This window comes from Carcharodon carcharias, chromosome 16 (assembly GCF_017639515.1).
Source record: "Carcharodon carcharias isolate sCarCar2 chromosome 16, sCarCar2.pri, whole genome shotgun sequence".
Classification (NCBI taxonomy): domain Eukaryota; kingdom Metazoa; phylum Chordata; class Chondrichthyes; order Lamniformes; family Lamnidae; genus Carcharodon; species Carcharodon carcharias.
This window is the reverse complement of record NC_054482.1, coordinates 107,072,520-107,094,215: the sequence shown is the minus strand read 5'-3', so window position 1 is coordinate 107,094,215 and position 21,696 is coordinate 107,072,520. Positions and strand designations below refer to the sequence as shown.

At 42.7% G+C, this 21,696-nt stretch overlaps 2 protein-coding genes across 7 annotated transcripts in view; one reads left to right on the top strand and one right to left on the bottom strand.

Annotated features, from left to right (window-relative positions):
* The window catches only part of LOC121289114 (protein BCAP-like), a 64,936-nt gene extending 57,832 nt beyond the window's left edge, over window positions 1-7,104 (bottom strand). For all 6 annotated transcript variants that reach the window (XR_005945490.1, XM_041208161.1, XM_041208165.1 and 3 more), the window contains exons 1-2: window positions 6,780-7,104; window positions 3,187-3,292 (exon numbers count right to left, since the gene is read on the bottom strand). Coding sequence is in view for 5 of the 6 variants with exons in the window: in XM_041208161.1 (XP_041064095.1) it covers window positions 3,187-3,291 (105 nt within the window). In the remaining variant the exon portion in view is untranslated. The remainder of the gene's footprint in view (window positions 1-3,186; window positions 3,293-6,779) is intronic.
* A 705-nt stretch (window positions 7,105-7,809) lies between these two features.
* On the top strand, window positions 7,810-17,622 carry LOC121289115 (E3 ubiquitin/ISG15 ligase TRIM25-like). Its single transcript, XM_041208167.1, has 6 exons — window positions 7,810-8,588; window positions 10,425-10,520; window positions 12,127-12,360; window positions 12,771-12,790; window positions 13,958-14,094; window positions 15,497-17,622. Exons 1-6 carry the CDS (start codon window positions 7,968-7,970, stop codon window positions 16,048-16,050), a joined length of 1,662 nt encoding a protein of 553 aa, XP_041064101.1. The 5' UTR covers window positions 7,810-7,967; the 3' UTR covers window positions 16,051-17,622.
* The last annotated feature ends 4,074 nt before the right edge of the window (window positions 17,623-21,696 follow it).

Sequence of the window (21,696 nt, the reverse complement as noted above, 5' to 3'; positions counted from 1 at the left end):
GGTGTTGATCCCATTCCTGTACAGATGCAACCCGTCCGCCTTGTACAGGTCCCACCGTCCCCAGAAACAGTCCCAATGTCCCAGAAATCTAAAGCCCCCCCTCCTGCACCATCTCTCCAGCCACTCATTCATCTGGACTATTCTCCTATTTCTATACTCACTAGCGCGTGGCACCGGAAGTAATACAGAGATTACTACCTTTGAGGTCTTGTTTTTTAATCTGTTTCCTAGCTTCCTAAATTCTGCTTGCAGAACCTTATCCCTCTTTCTACCTATGTCATTATTACCAATATGTACCACGATCTCTGTCGGTTTGCCCCCACCTCCCTTGACCCTGGCACCAGGGAGGCAATATATCATCCTGGAGTCACATCTACGGCCACAGAAATGCCTGTCTGTTCCCCTTATTATCGAGTCTCCTACCAGTATTGCTCTTCCCCTCTTTTTCATCCCCTACTGTGCAGATGAGCCACTCTCAGTGCCATGAGTGTGGCTGCACTCCCCAGAGGAACCGTCACTCTCACCGCTTTCCAACACAGAAAAACGGTTCTCAAGCGAGATGCACCCTGGGGATTTCCTGACTATCTGCCTGACACCTTTCTTCTGACTGATGGTCACCCATTCCCCCTGCGTCTGCAATCCCGTAAACTGTGGGGTGGCCACGTCTAAAAATGTGGTAACTGCGAAACTCTCAGCCTTTGTTCATATATTCTATAACCTAGCAACCTGGGAATGAAAAAATGTGCAACACTCCTTTCTCAATTTTTTTCAAGTAAAATGGCATCAGTTAATATAATTTACCACCTCCAAAACTTTGGTGCTCAAGTTGACAAACACACTATATCAACAAATACTTTAAAGATTGTTAACAAGAATGCATATTCTACACTATTTCAATACCTCTCCCCCAATGTGGGACTTCCCCTAAATGGTTCCACTCTTACTTATCTGAATATATCTGATTTACTGGGACTTAGCTGAGCATTTTTAACAATGATTTCACATCTTGCATCAAACTGTTGTGGGGCACCAGAGGGGTGTTATCTTTGATTTTCTTCCCTTCCTCATCTACACACCCAAGAAACAGGAGCAGCAGTAGGCCATTTGGCCCATCTAGCTTGCTTTGCTATTCTATACGGTCATGGCTGACCCTGGACTTCAACTCTTATGTTCCTGCCTGTTCCCCATATCCCTGGATTCTCTGAGACCAAAAACTTGTCTCAGCCTTAAATGTATTCAACGATGCAACAGCCACAACCCTTTAGGTAGAGATTTCCAAAGGTTCACAATCCTTTGAGCAAAGTAATTTCTTCTCACCTCATCAAACAATTGACCCTTTATCCTGACACCGTGTCCCTGTGTTTCAGATTCCCAGACCTGTGGAAACAATCTCTCAGTGTCTACCCTATCAAGCTCCCTTGGAATCTCACCTTTCATTCTTCTAAGCTCCAGAGAGTATAGGCCCACTGCACCTTTTGTCATCTTTCAGATTATATACTGATGATATGCACCTCTCAGCAGCCCCTACTCTGTGCTGTCAAGGAGATTGCTCAAGATCCTATTTTGCATGGGTTGACTCTTCCTCCAGCTCAAAATTGTGAAGACCGTGGCCATTGTCTTTAACTACTATCTCCTGTATTGCTAATTCCAATCTCTTCCCTGGAACTACCCAGTTAAGGCAGAACCAAGCTTTTAGCAGCCCTGTTTGAAACTAGGGTGAATTTCAGATGCCATATCCTCTCTATCACAAAGACTGCCAACATCCACCTCCATAATATTGCCTGGTACTGCCCCCACTTCCATTTCTTCATCGCTAAAACGTTAATCTATGCCTTCATCACATCTGTGCCGCCAATCCCATGTTTCATTCTTCCCCTTTCCTCAACTGCCTATTTCACTTATTCTTAAATGTTGACATGTCACCTATTCTTAAATATTGGCATGGTCACTGTTCAGTCACTCACCTCGTAATGCATTCCATTGCTTCACAACCTGTGCGCAAGTGCTTCTTCCTTGTCTATCCCAAATCCCTTACATTTAATCTTCCTTGATTCAAAATCCATCAGCACTGTTACGCAGTTTCTGTCTGCTCTGCCCATCCTTTCATAATTTCAAATACCTCAATCAAATAACCTCTTAATCTCTTCAGTCCTAATCAAAACAGCCCCAACTTCTCAAATCTTTCTCTTTGTATTTTTCATATTTTCTTTAATACATCAACATGCCTCCAATCATGAGGAACTCAAACCTGTGCAATGTATAACAATTGTGTTTTACATTGATTCACAATTCAATTTTATATCCTATATAACTAGCCATAAAAGTGTATTCTATTAGTATGGCCTCATTCATTTGAGGGTTAGGGGTGCCTCTTGCATTGTTTCTTAAACATGAACCCCCAAATCCCCCTGCTCTTCTATATAACTCAATCTTCCCCCCTTCAAAGTATTATCACTTGTTAAAAGTCAAAATATACCTCACACTTACTGATATCAAATGCCATCCATCACCATTTTGCTCATTCCACCAGCTTATGAATATCCACCTTCAGCTTTCTTTAATCAGAATTATTTACAAATTTTCCAGTTTAATTTGAGCATCACTCCCTCTAGCCTTATACCCAAGTCATTGATGTACAGAAGCAGTCCTAGAAAAGAACTCTGTCAACCCTGCTAGGCACCTCCAATCATTCTCAGGAACTGCCCTTAAATCCTCCCTTGTTATAAACTTTGAATCCAATTTGCTACTTCTGCCCTAATTCTATGCCCCTAAATCATTCCATGTGGTACTCTGTTAACGGCTTTCTAAAGTCTAGGCACACCACATCCACATTATTTTTCCCAAACTATCATATTAATTGGAATCATAAAATAACATAGTACAGGGGGAGGCTATGCAGCCCATTGTGTCTGCATTGGGTCTTTGGTAGAGGTATCCAATTAACCCCATGCCCTTCTTTACGGTCCTGCAATTTTTTTCTTCTAAACTTCAAGTATTTATCCAATTTTCTTTCACATTTTACTGTTGAATCTGCTTCCACTACCACTACCCTTTTAGGCAGTGATTGCCAGATAACCAACCTGCCAGGTTTAAAAAAAGGTTTCCTCATGTCACCTCTGATTCTTTTGCCAACAACTTCTTGCTTTCGATTATTTTTATTCAGCAATTATCACCATTTATACCTACTTCCACAACAGAAGGCAATAACTTGGGCTTTTGAATATGAACACGAACAGGTGTAGATTCATTAGCATGAACAAGGATTGGAGGTGAAGATGATCTCGACTTCATTCTAAGAGAAAAAAAAATCAACAACAAAAATTTTCATTTTTGAAAGAAAAATTCTTCCATTTATTTTAATGGGTAATTGCAGAAACTGCACATTATAGAGAAATAGGCTAGTGCAGCACAGGAGGCAGCCATTGGTCCCATCGAGTCTGCCCCAGTTTCCCCTGCCTCTCTCAAACACTTTCTTATTACCCCTGTATTTTTTTCTTCTTCAAGTACTTATCCAATTCCCTTTTGAAAGCTACTATTGAATCAATAAGGGACCCATTAACTCAGTTGGCTACATGGTTAGCATAATAATAGCATCAGAATAATGTCAATAGTACAGTTTAAATTCCTGTGTCTGGCTGAGGTTGACTTGGGACCTGCCTCCCTGCCCTGTCCCTGACAAAGTACTCCTTAATAACATCTGGTGGAGTGTGCCAAAATTGGGAGAGCTGTCTCACAGACTAGTCAAATCAAGCAACAGCCTGACATGGTCATACTCTCAGAATTAAACCTTACAGATAACGTCCCAGACTCCACCATCACCATCCCCATCCCCATCGCTGGGTATGTTCCTGTCCCACCAGCAGGACACACAGAGCAAAGGTGGTGGCACAGTGGCATACAGTTGGAAGCATTACCCTGGGAGTCCTCAACATCGACTCTGGACTCCATGAAGTCTCATGCCATCAGGTCAAACATGGGCAAGGAAGCCTCCTGCTGATTACCACGTACCATCCCCCCATCTCCATGTTGAACACCACTTGGAGGAAGCACTGTGGGTGGCAAGGGCGCAGAATGTACTCTGGGTGGGGGACTTCACTGTCCATCACCAAGAGTGGCTCAGTAGCATCACAACAGACCGAGCTGGCCATGTCCTAAAGGACATAGCTCCTCGACTGGGCATGCAGCAGGTGGTGAGGGAACCAACAAGAGGGAAAAACATATTTGTATTTTCCCTCAACAACCTGCCTGCTGCAGATGCATCTGTCCATGACAATATCAGTAGGAGTGACCACCGCAAGCTCCTTGTGGAGACGGAATCTAATTCTACCAACTCAGCCTGATCACCTCTCCAGCTCCTCCCTTTTCTCTTCGCCACAATATCTCCATATCTTAACTTACTTCCTGTGGTACTACTTCCAGGCCAAGAGTTGCCAGATTACATGCGCTAGTATTTATTGTCTAAAAATTATAATCCATCCCTTTACAATTGTTACTCTTAAAAATCTTTTCCAAATTTATTTTGCAACAATTACACATTCCCCAAACATTTTAGAGAAAGCACAAATTATCCTTATTGTTATTGCTTCTGGGTCAAAGGCCATCACATTTCAATGGGTTTCTGTTTGAGCTTCTCCTCCCTTGGCAACCCAATCACATGGGCTTGTCTATGAGCTGAAGTATTTATCCAGAATTCTCCGTTTTACTTTGAGTTGAAGGTACATTTCAAACCTTAGTGGTCTTGTAAAGTTCAGCTTTGAGGATATTAATCATACCTGTGATTTAAGATGCTAGGCGTCAGCTGTGGCTTAGTTGGTAGCACTCACGCCAGAATCAGAAGTTAGTAGGCTGAAGTCCCCATCCTGGACTTGATCACAAAACTAAAAGCTGAAACTCCAGCTGCACTGTTGAAAGTGTCATCTTTTGGATGAGATATTAAACCAAATCTACCCTCTGACATAGCCATAAACAAAATCCCATAGCACTACCAGGGAGTTACCCAGGTTTCCTGACCCACAATCACATCACAAATTGGTTGCCACATTTCCCACATTACAATAGTGACTACACTTGAAAAAGTATTTAACTGGCTGGAAAGTACTTTGAGATGTCCGGCAGTCATGGAGGGTGCTAAATAAATGCAAGTCTTCCTTTATGAGGAGGCATTAGGCTTTAGAATTATTGGGATTCTCATCCACTGCCAAACAAACATTCGAATTTAAGCCAAGTTGCTGCCTTATTTTTGATCTTGCCTTCCAAGAGGAAATGAGTCTCAGTTACACTCATGAACTAGATATAGCAAAATTGAATGGTTTCAGCACAGGAGACCATTTGGCCCATCGTGTCTGTGCCGGCTCTCTGCAAGAGCTACTCAGCTGGTCCCATTCCCCTGTTTTTTTTTCCTGTAGTCTCCTCAGTTTGGAGCTTTCCGGAACAGGGGAACAGCAGGATTTCAGGGTTGGCTAACTGAACCGGCCGACAGATCCAGATTCAGGGAGCTTTCCAGAAATCCGCATTTTGCCTCATCCCTATTTCCAATTCACCACCTATGCCTGAGGAGACGTTTTGGAGGACAGTCACGTTCATATCCGTTGGTCGTATCAGTCCAGGGCACGGAGTATGAAGACCCAAGACTCATTCTCTATTTTCCCCTCTCTTTATTCTATTTTTTAACTGTGATGTTGGCGTTACAATGCAGCGACGCTGGTTGTGGCATTGCTGAAGTAATCATTGCTTTGTTATTTTGGTTATGCATAAGCTTCTTGAGGGTAATTAGGGATGGGCAATAAATGCTGGCCTAGCTGACGATGCTAACATTCCATGAATGATCTTTTTTTAAAGAAAGCATTGTACCCACAGCAAATTTGCATTAGCAAAATAATGACAATTGATTTTGAAAGTTTACCCTGTAACTCCCAAGTCAAGGTTTTTTTTATAATTCTTTCATGGGATGTGGGCATCACTGGCAAAACCAGAATTTGTTGCCCATCCCCTAAGTGCCATAGAACTGAGTGGCTTGCTTGACCAGAGGGCAATTAAGGGTCAACCACATTGCTGTGGGTCTGGAGTCACACGTCTGCCAGACCAGGTAACGGTGACTGATTTCCTTCCCTCAAGGACATTAGTGATCCAGACGGGTTTTTATGACAATCGATGACAGCTTCACGGTCACCCTTACTGAGACTAATTGAATCTAAATTGCACCAGCTGCTGTGGTGGGAGTGTCCCCACAACATTAGCCCGGGCCTCTGGATTATTAGTCCAGAGACATTAACACTACATCATCATCTCCCCTATATGTATATATATATAAAAAATAAATATTGAAACAAAAACTGCTGGGGAAAAACTCAGATAAAAACAAAAAACTGCAGATGCTGGAAATCCAAAACATAAACAGAATTACCTGGAAAAACTCAGCCGGTCTGGCAGCATCGGCGGAGAAGAAAAGAGTTGACGTTTCGAGTCCTCATGACCTTTAGGGATGAGGACTCGAAACGTCAACTCTTTCCTTCTCCGCCGATGCTGCCAGACCGGCTGAGTTTTTCCAGGTAATTCTGTTTTTGCGTTGGGGAAAAACTCAGCCGGTCTGACAGCATCTGTGGAGAGAAAAAGTTAAGGTTGGATTCGAAATGTTAACCCTCTCCACAGACGCTGCCAGACCTGCTGAGATTTTCCCCAGCAATTTTTGTTTCAGATTTCCAGCACCCGCAGCATTTTGCTTTTATAAGTGATAAATATTTGGTCTTAGAGCACCGACCCCCGGGGGACCCAGTATATACCTTCCTCCAGTCCGCCAGACAACCGTTGACCCAATTACTCTGTCTCCTGTCACTGCGTCAGCCTCGCCTCTGAGTTCATCACGTTTACTCCATAACTTGGCCGATGGCTCTGCCAAGTTGCCACTTTTAACAAACGCCCGCTGGACTTGACACAACTCTGAAGGATGTAGATAAATGCATACAAGAAGGGGAACCGGTGGAGCTTCCCGCTTGGCCTGGCCCTGCTCACATTAGACATCCAGTGCCTCTTCCCCCGGCTGCATCAGTCACCAAGCCGGAGCTCCTGCCTCTCGGCTCAGCCGCGTCTCTAGCAGCTGTTGCTAGACGCCAGCTCCCGTCGCTGATTGGCTGCCTTTAAATTTTGGGGGAGCGGGTTTTTCCTCCGGTGGCTTGAGGAGCAGGCGCAGTGGGGGGAGCGGATCCGGAGCAGACGTAGCAGGTCCAGAGCAGGCGCAGTCGGAGCGGATCCGGACCGGAACGGAACGGGCGCAGTCGGAGCGGATTCGGACCCAGAACGGGCGCAGTCGGAGCGGATCCGGACCGGAACGGAACGGAACGGGCGCAGTCGGAGCGGATTCGGACCCAGAACGGGCGCAGTCGGAGCGGATCCGGACCGGAACGGAACGGGCGCAGTCGGAGCGGATTCGGACCCAGAACGGGCGCAGTCGGAGCGGATCCGGAACGGAACGGGCGCAGTCGGAGCGGATCCGGACCGGAACGGAACGGGCGCAGTCGGAGCGGATTCGGACCCAGAACGGGCGCAGTCGGAGCGGATCCGGACCGGAACGGAACGGAACGGGCGCAGTCGGAGCGGATCCGGAACGGAACGGGCGCAGTCGGAGCGGATCCGGACCGGAACGGAACGGAACGGGCGCAGTCGGAGCGGATCCGGAACGGAACGGGCGCAGTCGGAGCGGATCCGGACCCGGAACGGAACGGGCGTAGCCGAAAGCGCATCTGGATTAGGCGCAGTCGGAATTCTCACCAAATTGGCGACGCCTTCGAGCGCTGAGAATTAACACATTGCGGAGAGGGTTGAGGGATAATATTTTATAAAGTTGTCGCAAAGTATCAATTTCATAAGAGTTGATCCAGTTTTCCTGGGATATTTTGACACTTTTCTGGGATAATTTGACACACTTTTTGCTGGGATATTTAGTATCGGGGAACCTGAGCCGGTCTCTAAGCATGGACATTCTGGATGAGGAGCTGATTTGTGTTATTTGCCGGGATATCTTTGTAGATCCTGTCACCCTGCCGTGTGGGCACAACTTCTGCAGCGGCTGTGTGGCGCAACTCAAGCGCTGGGTCAGGGGCTCGGACCCGGCCACAGATGACGCAGACGATGGCAGTGCTGCTACCCCCGCCTCCTCCCGGGCGGTGCCCTGCTACAGCTGCCCCCTCTGCTTCTCCAGGTGCCCCATGAGCCTGGAGCTGAAGAGGAACGTGGCCTTGCACAACATCATCGAGAGGTACTGGCAGAGGGGGGAGGCCGGCCCAGGCTCTCTGAGCTGCGACCTGTGCAAGGGGCTGCAGAGGGCGCCGGCTGACAAGAGCTGCGTGAACTGCGGGGAATCTTTCTGCGCCGTGCACCTCATGCCGCACCTGGAGAACCCGGCTTTCCAGGACCACGTCCTGGTGAGGCCAACTGCCCACATCAGCCGCCTGTGTAAGCAGCATGGCAAAGAGCTGGAGCTCTACTGCCAGACTGACCAATGCCCTCTCTGTGCCTATTGCATGTTACCCGCCGAGACCTCTCACCACCACCACCAGGTCCTTAAACTGACTGACGCCACTGCCATAATCAAGGTATTTATTTTAACTTTATTTTTTTTCCATTTGTGCAGCTTTGACGGAGACTGTTCGTAACATCCAGGGCCATGGACACTGTTGTAAAATGGGATTAGGCTGACACAGACATGATGGGCAGAGTGGTCTTATTCTGTGCTGTAACTGTTGCTACATTTTCCTAAACATCTGAAAAGGAGCAATGTGAGGAGAGGGCTGGGGTGGTGGCAGTACCTGAATTGCTCTTTTAGGAGCCTCAGCATGGAGTTGATGGGCCAAATGGCCTTCTCCTGTGCCATAACGATTCTATCATTTGGCCCGTCGTATCTGTGCAGGCTGTTTGGTAGGACTATCCAATTAGTCCTACTCCACACCACGTCAACTATTTATGCAATTCCCATTTGAAAATGTCTGTCGAATCTGGTTCTGTCATCCTTTCTCAGGCAGATCATGAAGCTAAAAGTAAAATACTGCAGATCCTGGAAATCTGAAGTAAGAACAAAATGCTGGAAAATCCCAGCAAGTCTGGCAGCAGCATTTGTGGAGAGACAAACCGAGTTAACATTTCAAATCCAATATGAATCCATATCAAACGTTAACTCTGTTTCTCTCTCCACAGATGCTGACAGACCTGCTGGGATTTTCCAGCATCTTGTTTTTATTTCAGATTCCAGGTCATGACTCATTTCACCTCTGTCTCTTTTGTCAGCTACCTTTTGCAATTAACCCCTGCCCCGGCCTTTTGTCTCTGAACCATGTGTGTCTGAAATCCATCCTATTCGAAAAGATGAACAACTTTCCGATTGAAATTTTACTCAATATTTTGCCAGCCCTCAAAAGCTTAAGTTTTACTGTGTTGGATGAGAACTAACACTGGGGTTTCAAAGAGACTTTGTATTAATATAGCACTGTTGATTACCTCACGATACCCTAAAGGGCTTTATAAAGTATTTTTTGAAGTATAGTCATTGTTGTAACGTTCAAAAACAAAGAGGGAAATTTGTGCACTGCAAGCATCAGCAATGTGATAATGGGCAGAAAATTTTTTTATGGTGATATTTGAGGGCTGTCAAGACATTGAGGAGAACTCCCCTGCTCTTCAAAATAGCATTGTGTGATCTTTCATGCCCACCTCAGTTTATGCCCATCTCAGTTTAATGTCTCATCAGAAGGACGACACTCCTGACAGTGCTGCACTCCCTCATGTTAGCCTAGATTATGTTCTCACTTCACAGATACTTGAAAAAGAAAACAAATGCCAGGCAATGGGTAAGGGCAGGGCTGTTTAAACTAATCGGATAACTCATCTGAAGTGCCAGCACAGGCATGATGGACCAAATGGCCTCCTGTGCTTTGTGATCCCATGATATAGGATCATTGCACACAACCACCTCAGTGTGCTTTGCTGAAATGCTAACCTCAAGGTATAAATCTAGATAGAGGCCCTGTTTTAAGGAGGCAGTCCCACGACGCCTAAGTTTGATAACAGTTGGAGTATAGCTGCAGTGTGAGAGTGGATTAAAAGCGCGCCAGCAATTTCCTTAAATCTGATGGGAGCTCTTGTTAAAACATGCTTAGTGTGTTCAAAGTAGATAGACATCTCTGTTCAAGACATTTTTGAATGAAAACACAATAATTTTAGTTAAGTTGCTTTTTCACATTTTAGTCAACTAAAAGTTGATTTCGTACGTCCTTTTGACCAATATTTTGTTTTTAAGTACAAAGATAACGTAAAATGTAATGTTATTTGTTTTTTGATGCAAATTTTTGCTCTGACTATGCAGTTTCTTATCTTGTAAATTGTGGATTCTGCTTTCATTTGGAGACCATGCACTTTAAATGTTTCCTATTCTCCAGAACGAGTGCAAACATGAACTCAACAAAGTTGCCAAAAATCTGGCTGCTGTGGAAAATGGACTTTGTAATTTGGAGGAAACTGCAGCTGCTCAGAAGGTATTGCTGGAACTGGAGGGACAAGGTTAACAATTTTGCAACTCTTGGTGGAAGGCAATTAGAAATTGTTACTTTTTAGCTATGTGTTTCTCTATTTGGAGGATACTTGTCACATTTCTCTTTGTAAAGTTATTATTGTTATGTACTGAGTTTCTTCATTCCACTTGAGTCTTGCTCCTACAGGCCCTGAAGGTGCACAGCTGAGATTTTAGCCTGCTTTAGGAGGCATGGGGGAGCAACTTGGTGGAAGTTTCCCATCTGACTTTATACTACTGCAGGTGGGATGAGTGGTCTGCGATTGTGCTGCCTCCCAAAGCCCCAGTGCAGCCAAGATCACATAGTGTGGACCAAGGAATCCGACCTGTGTACTTGCATTCTGTGGTACCCTATTACACAAGGTCACCACGATTTTCACTGTCCTATGTCCACCAACATAATACAGTAGAATAACTGTAGGTCATTCAGTGGCATTAGCAGTTAGCATCTTCACCATGCAGCTATGGGTTAACACAAGGTCCCCTGTCCTACCTGTAACATGTCCAAATTTAATTTTCAATGCTGTGATGGAGCCCTGCAATTAATTTTGTGAAATATTTGTTCTATATACCAGTGACTGAAATATTTAAGTGGTGAAAGACAATTTGTTGGATGCCCTTGGGCTGAGTTTGTTCTAGTAACTCACCTGATTCCCCAAAGCCTGTCCACCATCTACAAGGCAAAAGTCAGGAGTGTGATGGAATACTCCCCATTTGCCTGGATGAGTGCAGCTCCCACAACACTCATGTTGCTTGACACCGTCCAGGACAAAGCAGCCCAGTTGACTGACACCACATCCATGAACATTCAGTCCCTCCACCACCGACGCACAGTTGCAGCAGTGTGTATCATCTGCAAGATGCACTGCAGGAATTCACCAAGGCTCCTTAGAGAACACCTACCAAACCCATGACCTCTACCATCTAGAAGGACAAGTGCAGCAGATAGACGGGAACACCACCGCCTGGAAGTTCCCCTGCAAGTCACTCACCACCCTGACTTGGAAACATATCGCCGTTCCTTCACTGTCACTGGGTCAAAATCCTGGAACTCCCTAACAGCACTGTGGGTGTACCTACACCACATGGACTGCAAGAAGGCAGCTCATAAGGATGGACAATAGATGCTGGCCCAGCCGGCGAAGCCCACAGCCCATGAATGAATAAAAAAGGATTAACAGGAATCCTTGAAAGTTTCACTTGTTGACCACAATCTGAATTTATGGCCTGATTTATGGAAAATACATGCACAGACACTATTGCATTGGAAATCTCTGCTACTTTAATCTAAACATGAAAATTTCAGCGTTTCTGTCTACTACTGATTGAATTTGGGTATCGTGAGAACAAATAAGCTTGTATTCATGCAGTACCTTGTGACATGCCCAGGGTTTGTTAAAGTGATTTGATTCCTTTTGAAAATGTGGAGCCTTTTTTTTTTAAACAAGGATGTGACTTCTGTGTCAGTTGGAATTGGGCCTAATCAAACTTAAGAAAATACATAATGCAAAAGGGATTCTTGTTTTTTAAAGAGGAAAATACCCCATGAAAGGTTTTGTGCTTTTTAATAGGACAAGTTAAAAAAACAGCAACAGACACACTTGGATTTCTTCAGGAAAGTTCAGCTTTTTCTTGATATTGAGGAGAGAGCATGGAAAAAAAGATTTTCTGTTACAACTGCCCAGTTGAATCTGATGGTTGACTGTAAGGTAGCAAAGCTGAAGCAGTCGCAGGCAAAGCTGCAGCAAGCTAAAGGTACTTTGCAGATTGCATTTAGTATGGAAAACCCCATGCTATTGCTGCAGGTAAGTTTTTAAAAATGCATGGTGTGAATGATCAATAAAATTTAGCCTTGGTTGTAGACCTGAGGAAAATTAGTACATTCATGATATGGTTATTGACCAGTAAAGTGTATTAATTTTACTTAGAATGCATAGACATGTATTCATTGCTGTTGGTAGTTGTGTGTGGTATTCCAATATTAGAATATGCTTGTACTCAATGTGAATTGTTCAGCTAAATAGAAGTGATGGCTTGTACTGCCTTTATCAACCAGTAGGTGGACAACATGTACCACTAGGGACTTATCTGCATTTCATTAAAATTAAGTCAAAAAGCCTTGTGGTTGTATGAAATAGTGAGTTCCTAAATCTTGCTTTAGTGCCTTGAAAAAGGAACTTCTTGCTAACAATAGTAACTGTTCTTTTCTTTATAGGTTCTGAGCAGTGTTAGAAGGTAAGCTTACCTTTTTAAGTAGTTATTGTACTTCAACTAAGTTAAGAGAATTCCTTTTTGGCTGTTACTTGTGACCTTGATTTTACTCAAGTCAGTGAATTGCAGGTTCAAACTTAACTGACTTGGGTTGTATAGCCCTAATGTAGCGTTCTTGCCCAATTTTACTTGGACGAAGAGATTGTTGTCTTGTTAAATTTATACAGCACCACATCAGTTAAAATTAGAGCACATGTCATTTTGCAGATGCTAGCAGACAATTTTGCATTAAATGTGTGAAGTTGATTTGATAATCCTGACAACCATTGATTTTCTTTGGTCCAAAACAAGATCACATTAAACCAGTGACTGAAGAGGAGAGGCCAGCTAAGTAGATGGTTGAGTGCATTTCATGTTCTCGTCTTGCAGATCGGGAGCTGAGAGCAGATTAAACCGTACTCTACCCATGCTATGCATGCAGCCTGGGGAGCTCTTATTATGGGGCTTGATTGATGATAATTTGCAGGGCTCCCACATGTAGTGACCCTTAGACATTCACTTATCATTGCTCTTTAGATCAGGAGGCTTCATTGGGCTACCTGTTAGGCATGTTGGCTGATAAACTCGATTTCAGAAACGCCAATTCCTAAATTGCACTACTTTTGGTACGATCTTTCAGAACTATCTAACATTAAGTAATTTTCATTCAAAGAAGTATGAGACCATTTTCATCTTTTTGGAGGATTTGCATTTATCTAACACATTTTTCAGGACCTTAGAACATCCCAAAGTACAGTGAAGTACATTTGACGTTTAGTCAGTGTCATAAATGTAGGAAACAAGTAAAGATTAATTTAACCAGCTCTCCTCACCAGTTCTATTTACTGTTAGATCTAATAGAATGACAGGTATATAACTCAGACCAGAATTAGCTTAGACATAAGCACAATACCTTCTCTTTTTCTAACAAATGGAAATATCAATTGCACGTCGGCTAGTGAAATTTTTCTTTCTGTCTAGAGCATTAAACGGGACTGGACTTTTGTAGTGATTTGTATTTTTTTTAAGAATGAACATTTGTTCAAACTTAAAAAGTTGTCTTTTCAATTCACAACCTTTTATAACCAACCTACTTAAAAACAAAAAATACAGTGCATGTTTTTATTTTTATATATATTTATGCATTCACAGTGCTGAAGTTAAGGAACAGGATCTTGGTTTGAAAGAGCTCCAGGATGTGACAAACGACTTAAAAAATAAAGAGCCACATTTTACCAAGATCAGAAATGTTCCCAGAATTTTAACAGCTTTGGGTGAATTATTTACAAGTAAGTCTGTGTTAAATGCACTATGCCATATAAAATATACACCGGTGTCATTAAAACTGAACATGCTACATGTGCTAGGCCCAAACAAAGTTAGAGGGCACTTTGTGCCATGTATGCTTGACAGGTTTTTACATCACTATCCACTTTAGAGCTAGAAAATTAACATTTTTTTAAAAAGCAGATCAATTAAAAATGTCATGCATCTAAAAGTGACTTGCACATGCCATTTTCCATTTCAATCTGGCTGTCGTAAACATAATTTACAGCGTAGGTAATGACACATTAAATGTAATTAAAACAAATCTACTTATGCTACATTAAAATTTTGAATGCAGCATTTGGTTCCTGCATGCATTAGTTTAACTTATTTGCTTTTTTTTCTAGCCCCACATTATTTGTAAAACTGTTGCACCCATTGTGTTAATCTGCACACTCCAGTTCTCACCTTACTAGCCTCCATAGTTTCCAATTGTGAAACTCTTTTTGCTCAATTAATTACCTCTCTTGTCCCCATGTTATTCAAGAGCCTGTTTCAACATTAGTAAAGTGATGAAAGGATTTGTCAGTAGTACCATCGAGTAACACCTACTCATTAATAATTCAGGTTCTCAGTTTGGGTTTTGCCAGCATCACTTGCTCCAGAATCCTTCACAGCACATTGGTACTAAAGCTGAATACCGTACTCGGTGGATGTCAAAGATTACTCTTTCCTGTCCCCGAAGCATCAACCTCTCAGGACCCAGTGCTGGTAGAGCATTATTATTCTTTGATGTTGATCTGTTTTATTTTCTTCTTCTTCCTGGTTCTTGAGCTGCTAAAGACTGCTCTGCTCTGCTCTGCTCTGCTTTGCCAGTTTTTCCTGCTTCCATATCTACCTGGCCTTACCCGTTCAGCCCCCTTTTTCCATCGCCTCAGCTAGTCTGTGTGCGGTCAATGTCATGGAGTAGACTAGCCATTTGTTAGATTTTGCAGGTGCTCTGGTGAACGATTCCATGTTTCTGTCTTACCAACACGGTCACCCTCCTGCCCCCAATTGTTCCCTTAACAAAAACCAGAAGAATCCCACACCTTTTTTAGAAGCAAGTCTGCCTCTGTAAATATCACTGACCTTCCATTATTACTCATTTTTATCTCCTCCACAAATTGCATAAGTGATGTTAACTATTTCTCTAGTGTTTTTTTCCACTTTACAGGTAATTCTAATTCAATTTTTCTGTCTGTTTAATGTTCTCTGCCTTTTCTTTGTTCCGTTCCTTTAAGCTAAAAATATTGTGTCCCTGTAATTTCTTCCCATTCCAGTGAAGGGTCTGGCTGAAATCTCAGATACTTGCTGATCTGCTACACTTCCACCTATTCAATTTTTGCTTGAATTTAACAGATCTGTTTTTTTCTTCCCTTCTAGGTCAAGCTATCCAATTGGATACAAGCAGTGCTCATACGCAGCTGAAGATCAGTAGGAAAGGCACAGCAGTTGAAGCCGTTGAGGCGAAGCAAAGCGAACAGTTCAATACAGAACGCTTCAGCACCTCTTTCAATGTACTTGCCAAAACAGGCTACACTACTGGCCTTCACTACTGGGAGGTCAGCGTGAAAAATATTCCTTCGTGGGCTGTGGGGATAGCCTACCAGAGCATCCCACGTACACCACCGGGAAGCAGGCTAGGAGCCGAAGAAAATTCCTGGGCCTTTTCCTGCACGGAAGGGGGTCTTTGCTGTGCTCAACATCACATGGAAGTGATGTCTTTCCGCTATGAAAAGCGACTGGAGAAAATTGGAGTCTACCTGGATTGTGACAGCGGTATTCTTGCATTTTGTGATGCAGATTCCGTGCAGTGTTTGTACACGTTCTATTGTACCATCAAAACACCGGTGTTTCCCGCCTTTTGTCCGAACTTTAACGAGGATAAAGAATTTTCAGTGGTTCCCATGATAATCCACAGTGATATTATCAACTGAAATGCATCGCTAGAATGCAGACTGCTATATTTTAGAATGCGAGTGCACTAGTTCAGACAAATAGACTTTCCAATTTGGTGGGAATATCTCTGGCAGGATAGGAGTTCTCAGACGAACCTCCTGCCTCTGACCATATCTTTGTCCCCAAACTCACTTTCAGGTCAGAAGTGGGCTGCCCAGTCTTTGGCAGAGTATCGCACTAAATAGGAGGCTTTCTGTGGCATCCTAACTTCACGTGTTTTAATTTTGATTTACACACACACCCATATGTATGGATGAGCGCATTATTTGTACTAGTTCTGGTTTTATTTAGTTTGGTTTTATTTAGTTTGTGACATACCTTTTAAGACTAATACTTGTTAGGGAAGATCACGTGACCTGTGGTGACCAACAGGAGAGTAGCGCGGGCTACCTCATCAGTCAGTATAGAGAGATAGAGTTGGAGTTGAAAGCACACATGTAGTTGCTGCTGAGTATATTGTAAATAAAGTTTCCACCCAAGAAGTGTCTGCTGATCAACTCTATCATTAATAGCACAACTCGGCCACCCTACAACAATTATAAACTGCCAGACAAGGTGGAACATAGTTACCAAGGGTCCTGCCAGCTTTGTCTGCCCTAGGGCCACTGACAAGACTAGGCAAAGATATGCAATTAGTGTAAATGGTAATACTGGATTATTTTAATAATTTTGAGATGTGGCTTAATTTGTTTCTTGTCCCAGAACTCAACCCTGAGGAAATGTTGTTACCTTAAACTTGTTCCATGAAGCCTGAATCATAGAGTTGTTTTCTGTTGAAACCACTGCTGATTCACTGAATGGAATTGTAATGTGATCATATTATCTATCCATGCTTATGCAGTAATATGTAAGTTTTTTTTATTGCTCCTTATCAATTGTCCCTCATGGGATTTCACCTGTCCTGGTCAATGATTGGCAAAGGGAGGGAGACGAGTGCAATACTAGCTACATCGCACAAAACTGCCTTGAACTATATATCACACAGCTGAAGGTTGAATGATTATGAACTGCCTGCTTTGCTCAAGCAGCACTGCACTTTGCATATTAATCCAGCCTTCCTTAACTACCTTTTTAGTTTTCAGTACATGTACATAAACTAGTACTCAGTACATGTACATAAAAGAGAACCAATCTGTTCAAATATACATTTTCATATGGCAAATAAGCTATCTAAAACACATGTGCACTGTGGTCCAGTTCCACATCAATGCTTATGTCCTATAATAAGTCTCTAGGTATGCCCAACTGCCTTTAGCTGCTTCGTCAATAATGTTCCTTCCATCATAATGTTGGAAATAGGATCCTCGCTGATGTGCTCAGTAACATTTGCAACTCCAGCAGTCTGTGCCTAAATGCAGCATGACCTGAACAACATTCAGCCTTGGCCTGAAATGTGGCATGGATGTTACTTCTTTTTGGACTGACGGCAGCCTCCTGTTAGTGGAAATCGCCATACGCATAGCCACTGCATGGTACCAGCATGAAACGGCTTCCTTAACCTAAGATAAAAACAAAAAACTGCGGATGCTGGAAATCCAAAATAAAAAATACCTGGAAAAACTCAGCAGGTCTGGCAGCATCGGCGGAGAAGAGCACAGTTGACGTTTCGAGTCCTCATGACCCTTCAACAGAACTAAGTAAAAATAGGAGAGGGGTGAAATATAAGCTGGTTATATTTCACCCCTCTCCTATTTTTACTTAGTTCTGTTGAAGGGTCATGAGGACTCGAAACGTCAACTGTACTCTTCTCCGCCGATGCTGCCAGACCTACTGAGTTTTTCCAGATATTTTTTATTTTATGGCTTCCTTAACCTGCTGTTCAAATTTTTTTACATACTTTGTCTTTCAAGGGAATTTTCCACTAACAGAGTGCTGTCATCAGTCCAAAAAGACATTCTGCCTGCCATACAACTGAGCCATGTCAAGTATGAATTTCAGTGTTGGTGCAATGCCAGGTGCAAAAGTTACCTCCCAGCAATTGGCTGGCCGAATCAAACAGCATGTTTGTTCATGATAGGCATAGTACAGACTTAACGGCTTACACTTGCAAAACTCAAAACATCTACTGTTAGATTCCACAATTGGGCAGCACTTGTTGAACAATCCTGAGTGTGCTAATAGCTGAACTAACAATCAGTTTGGTTGTTGTAAGGACAGTTAAGCTTGTAACATGACTCATTTATACCTGCTAGAAGTAATACATTCATACACAGGGACTGATTCTCTGTAGACAAAAGAAATCGGTTCAGTCTTTGCACCTTTTTAGAATTACCTGGAATCGTCAGGAGCCCTAGTTCACTTTTGCTTTCTCCATGGCAACACCTCAACCAATTAACTAATCAGCACCCTTTTCTCCTGTAGTATAAATTGTTGTGATTGTTTGAAATTTGGCATTCTTGCTTTTGTCCTGATGAGTGCAAGATGAAAAGCTTCAGCATCATGTCTCTCTTTTCAGCAATATTTAAGTTCTGTACTACCAAGTGACTGTAAGAATATGTATCTAAAAATTAGATTTTAATTTTTAATATACTTACAAGCAAGTGGACTTTTCACAATTGTGTTCCTTTATGATCTAGGTCATTTTAGTGAAGTCAGACGTGTGCAGGGTATCCACGTTACATATAATTGCATGCCCACTGGGTGTTTTGAAGATACCTACAGGACATCTGTACTAAGGGTGGGTCCTGATATGAGCCCTATCGCTGGGTTTTTTTTGAGGTAGCCTACTGAGAGAAGACAATGTGATCAGGGGTGAAAAGTCTGATGTTAAGTCACAGACCTGAAATGTTAACTGTTCTTTCTAGCCCCAATGCTGCCAGTACTTTGCTTTTGTGAGATCGAGGAGTCTGGATTGTCTCTTTTTGTCCCATATGTTCAGCTGAATGCATTATTTAGGGAAGCCCGTAATGCAGGCCCGGCTAATGTTATTTTGTGATCCCTTTGATCATCATGGGGCAGTATTATTGGGGTGAAGACTGATGCAATAGATCTTCATCTTATTTCCAATTCTGTGCCTGGTGCAACACAGGAAACTCCAATGACATTTTTTTAGAGAATCTGACTTGAAGCTGAGTGATCTTTCTCAAAGATATTTGCGTAGTCTAGGGAGTAGTGGACTTTTCCTGAAAGAGAGGGAAGGCTTTTTGAACAAAGTTCACATGATTTCTTTATCACAGTACATTACACTGCAGATGAGTACCTCTTTAAAAATGTTACCTGATTGTATACACCCTGGTTGCATTATGCAGTAACACATTTCAAGTTTTCTCCTTCAGGCCATTGCAGAGAGCAGTTAAGAGTCAACCACATTGTTGTGGCTCTGGAGTCACATTCAGTCTAGACCGGGTAAAGGTGGCAGATTTCCTTCACTAAAGGACATTGGTGAGTCAGCTAGGTTTTGTGAACTGATGCTGTCGGACCGGTGGGAGGTAATACAAGAATTAAGCCCAACCTGTAGGAGGCTGAGGGAACTTTAATAGCTGTTGTAGATGGGCCCAGCTACCAGAAAGACAGGGAAGACATCAGTGCTATGTTGACACTGAGTTAGAAGAGGACATAAATTGTTGGAGGGGGCTGACGGAAATATAGGTCATTCTTATGACGCAGCAGATGTGTGCCAGGCACATCGAATCCATGAGGGAAATTCGATCACACAGTCACAATGATTTTGCAATTTGTATTTTATTTTGAGATGTATGCCCTGAATTCAGTGGTACTAAGTCCACCAAGACTTTTGAGATTTTTTAGAAAATTAAATTAAACATTTATTAACAAGAAAAGAGTTCAAGCACATACATAGGTGTACAAATCACTACTATAATAACCCCTAGTTAATCTAGCTTCCAGTAACATCCCCATTAAGGCAACAGTAAAAAAACTAAATTAAAACAGATCAACACAATACCCTGGAAAGTAGAATTCAAAGTGGTTTTTCTCAGCTGTGGTTTCTGTAGACAGCAGTTTAATGCACAAATAGTGAAGGCTTTTCACCTTTCTAGAAGTTCCTATAATGCTTTCCCTGACAAGTAGTCTCATTCTCCTGTATTCTTGTTTCTCCATTTTAATGTAGATTCCATTGTTCCCATATGGCTTTGGAACTTTACCTTTCTCATAATATAAATCATTTCATGGTGCTAATTTTATAAGTAACCTTTGTACAAATAAATACACTGTTTGGCCTAGCTTCTCTTGCTGGACGTAACATCCTGCCATCTCTTTGAAATTCAAGCTATCCTGATTTATCTGAAAACTTCAGCCATGTTTACACATTTAGCATTTTAAACCTAGCTTCTTTTGATGAGTCAAAGCCTCCAGACCAGCTGTCTCCAATTCAATTAAACCCCATGCACACACACGAAACTTTCCAAACTCCACTATTAACCTACTCTTACAATAAGTCACAATAATACTATGAGAATTAATATACTTTCGTGACAAGCTCATACTCGGCACCTTAATTCTCTTGGCTCCATGACAAGTGGCATGAAATACTTTGGCATTAATTTTTATAATCTGTTATAAAATTAACCAAACTATGTGACCCCAGATATCTCTGTCAGACACTAAGCAACCTTCACAACATAGTTGCAGCTATCAGAACAACCCAGAATCTTTCGGAAGCTGGAGAAGAAATCTAAAACCTGGAAGATTGAAAGAGCAGCGTTCTGACCTGATGGAAAATTCCAGAAGTGAAGGGGCAGAAGGAGATCGCCAGAGAAAAGCACCAAAGCACAATTGGAAGCAGAAGGCAGAAATAAAACTATGACTGCAGCAGAAGATTCCATTGAATCCACTGAAAATCCAGCTTCAATACCAAGAGAGCGCAGAGACAGAAGACCTCTCAGGGGAGCCCTTGGACAGAATGCACTTTTAAAAAGCCTTTAAGTCAGCAATAATCAGTAATGCCATTTTAAAACGCACTGTGAAAGCCCGAATCCTGAATCAGCGCCTGAACACATGGCTCTGATTGAAATAAATAAATAAATAGCCAACAGTTAAAAGACCTAGCAAAATCTAGCGAATCAATGGTTTCAAGATCTGAAAATACTCATACTGCAGGGAAGACGCAAAATAGTCAAACCAGGGAGTCGCTGCTGAAAAATTAAAAACACAGAAATCGCAAACACCCTTACTGCAGGAGCCTGCCAAAACTGGCAAACAGGATAAACCTCTTGGGAGGAAGCATATGGCAGCACCAGCTTGGATTTCCTTGCAGCAGTTAAAGCTGTACACTTTTAATTTTAAATGACCATGGATCAAAAACCTACCTTACCAGACCAGTTTGGGCTCATGCAAGGGCCAAATCTAACGCAAAATTCGGTGTCTTGGAGAAGAAAACTTTCAAATTTCACGGGTATGTGAGCTATAAGCAGAGAATCAGAGGAAGCCCAGATGAATATATTTACATATTGGTTTGTTGAACTTGCTGATGAAGTAATCCTAATGCAGTGCATTGATGAATCCTCAACCGGCTTTAACGCAACATTAAAAGCCTCTGACAAATACTTTAACCTTCAAGTTGTGGAGCGCACAGAGCTTAAAAAGAGTGATAGAAAACCCTCAGTAAAGCTACGAAAGGGAAAGGGCAATTCCCAAGCAAATCACTTGATGGCCTCAGAGAGGCG

Bases quoted from the DNA above. Each gene is read 5' to 3' on its own strand.
- LOC121289115 (XM_041208167.1), top strand. From the start codon at position 7,968: ATGGACATTCTGGATGAGGAGCTGATTTGTGTTATTTGCCGGGATATC. The intron at 12,791-13,957 runs GTAAGCTTACCT...ATGCATTCACAG, and splicing joins GTTCTGAGCAGTGTTAGAAG to TGCTGAAGTTAAGGAACAGG. The intron at 14,095-15,496 runs GTAAGTCTGTGT...CTTCCCTTCTAG, and splicing joins TTTGGGTGAATTATTTACAA to GTCAAGCTATCCAATTGGAT.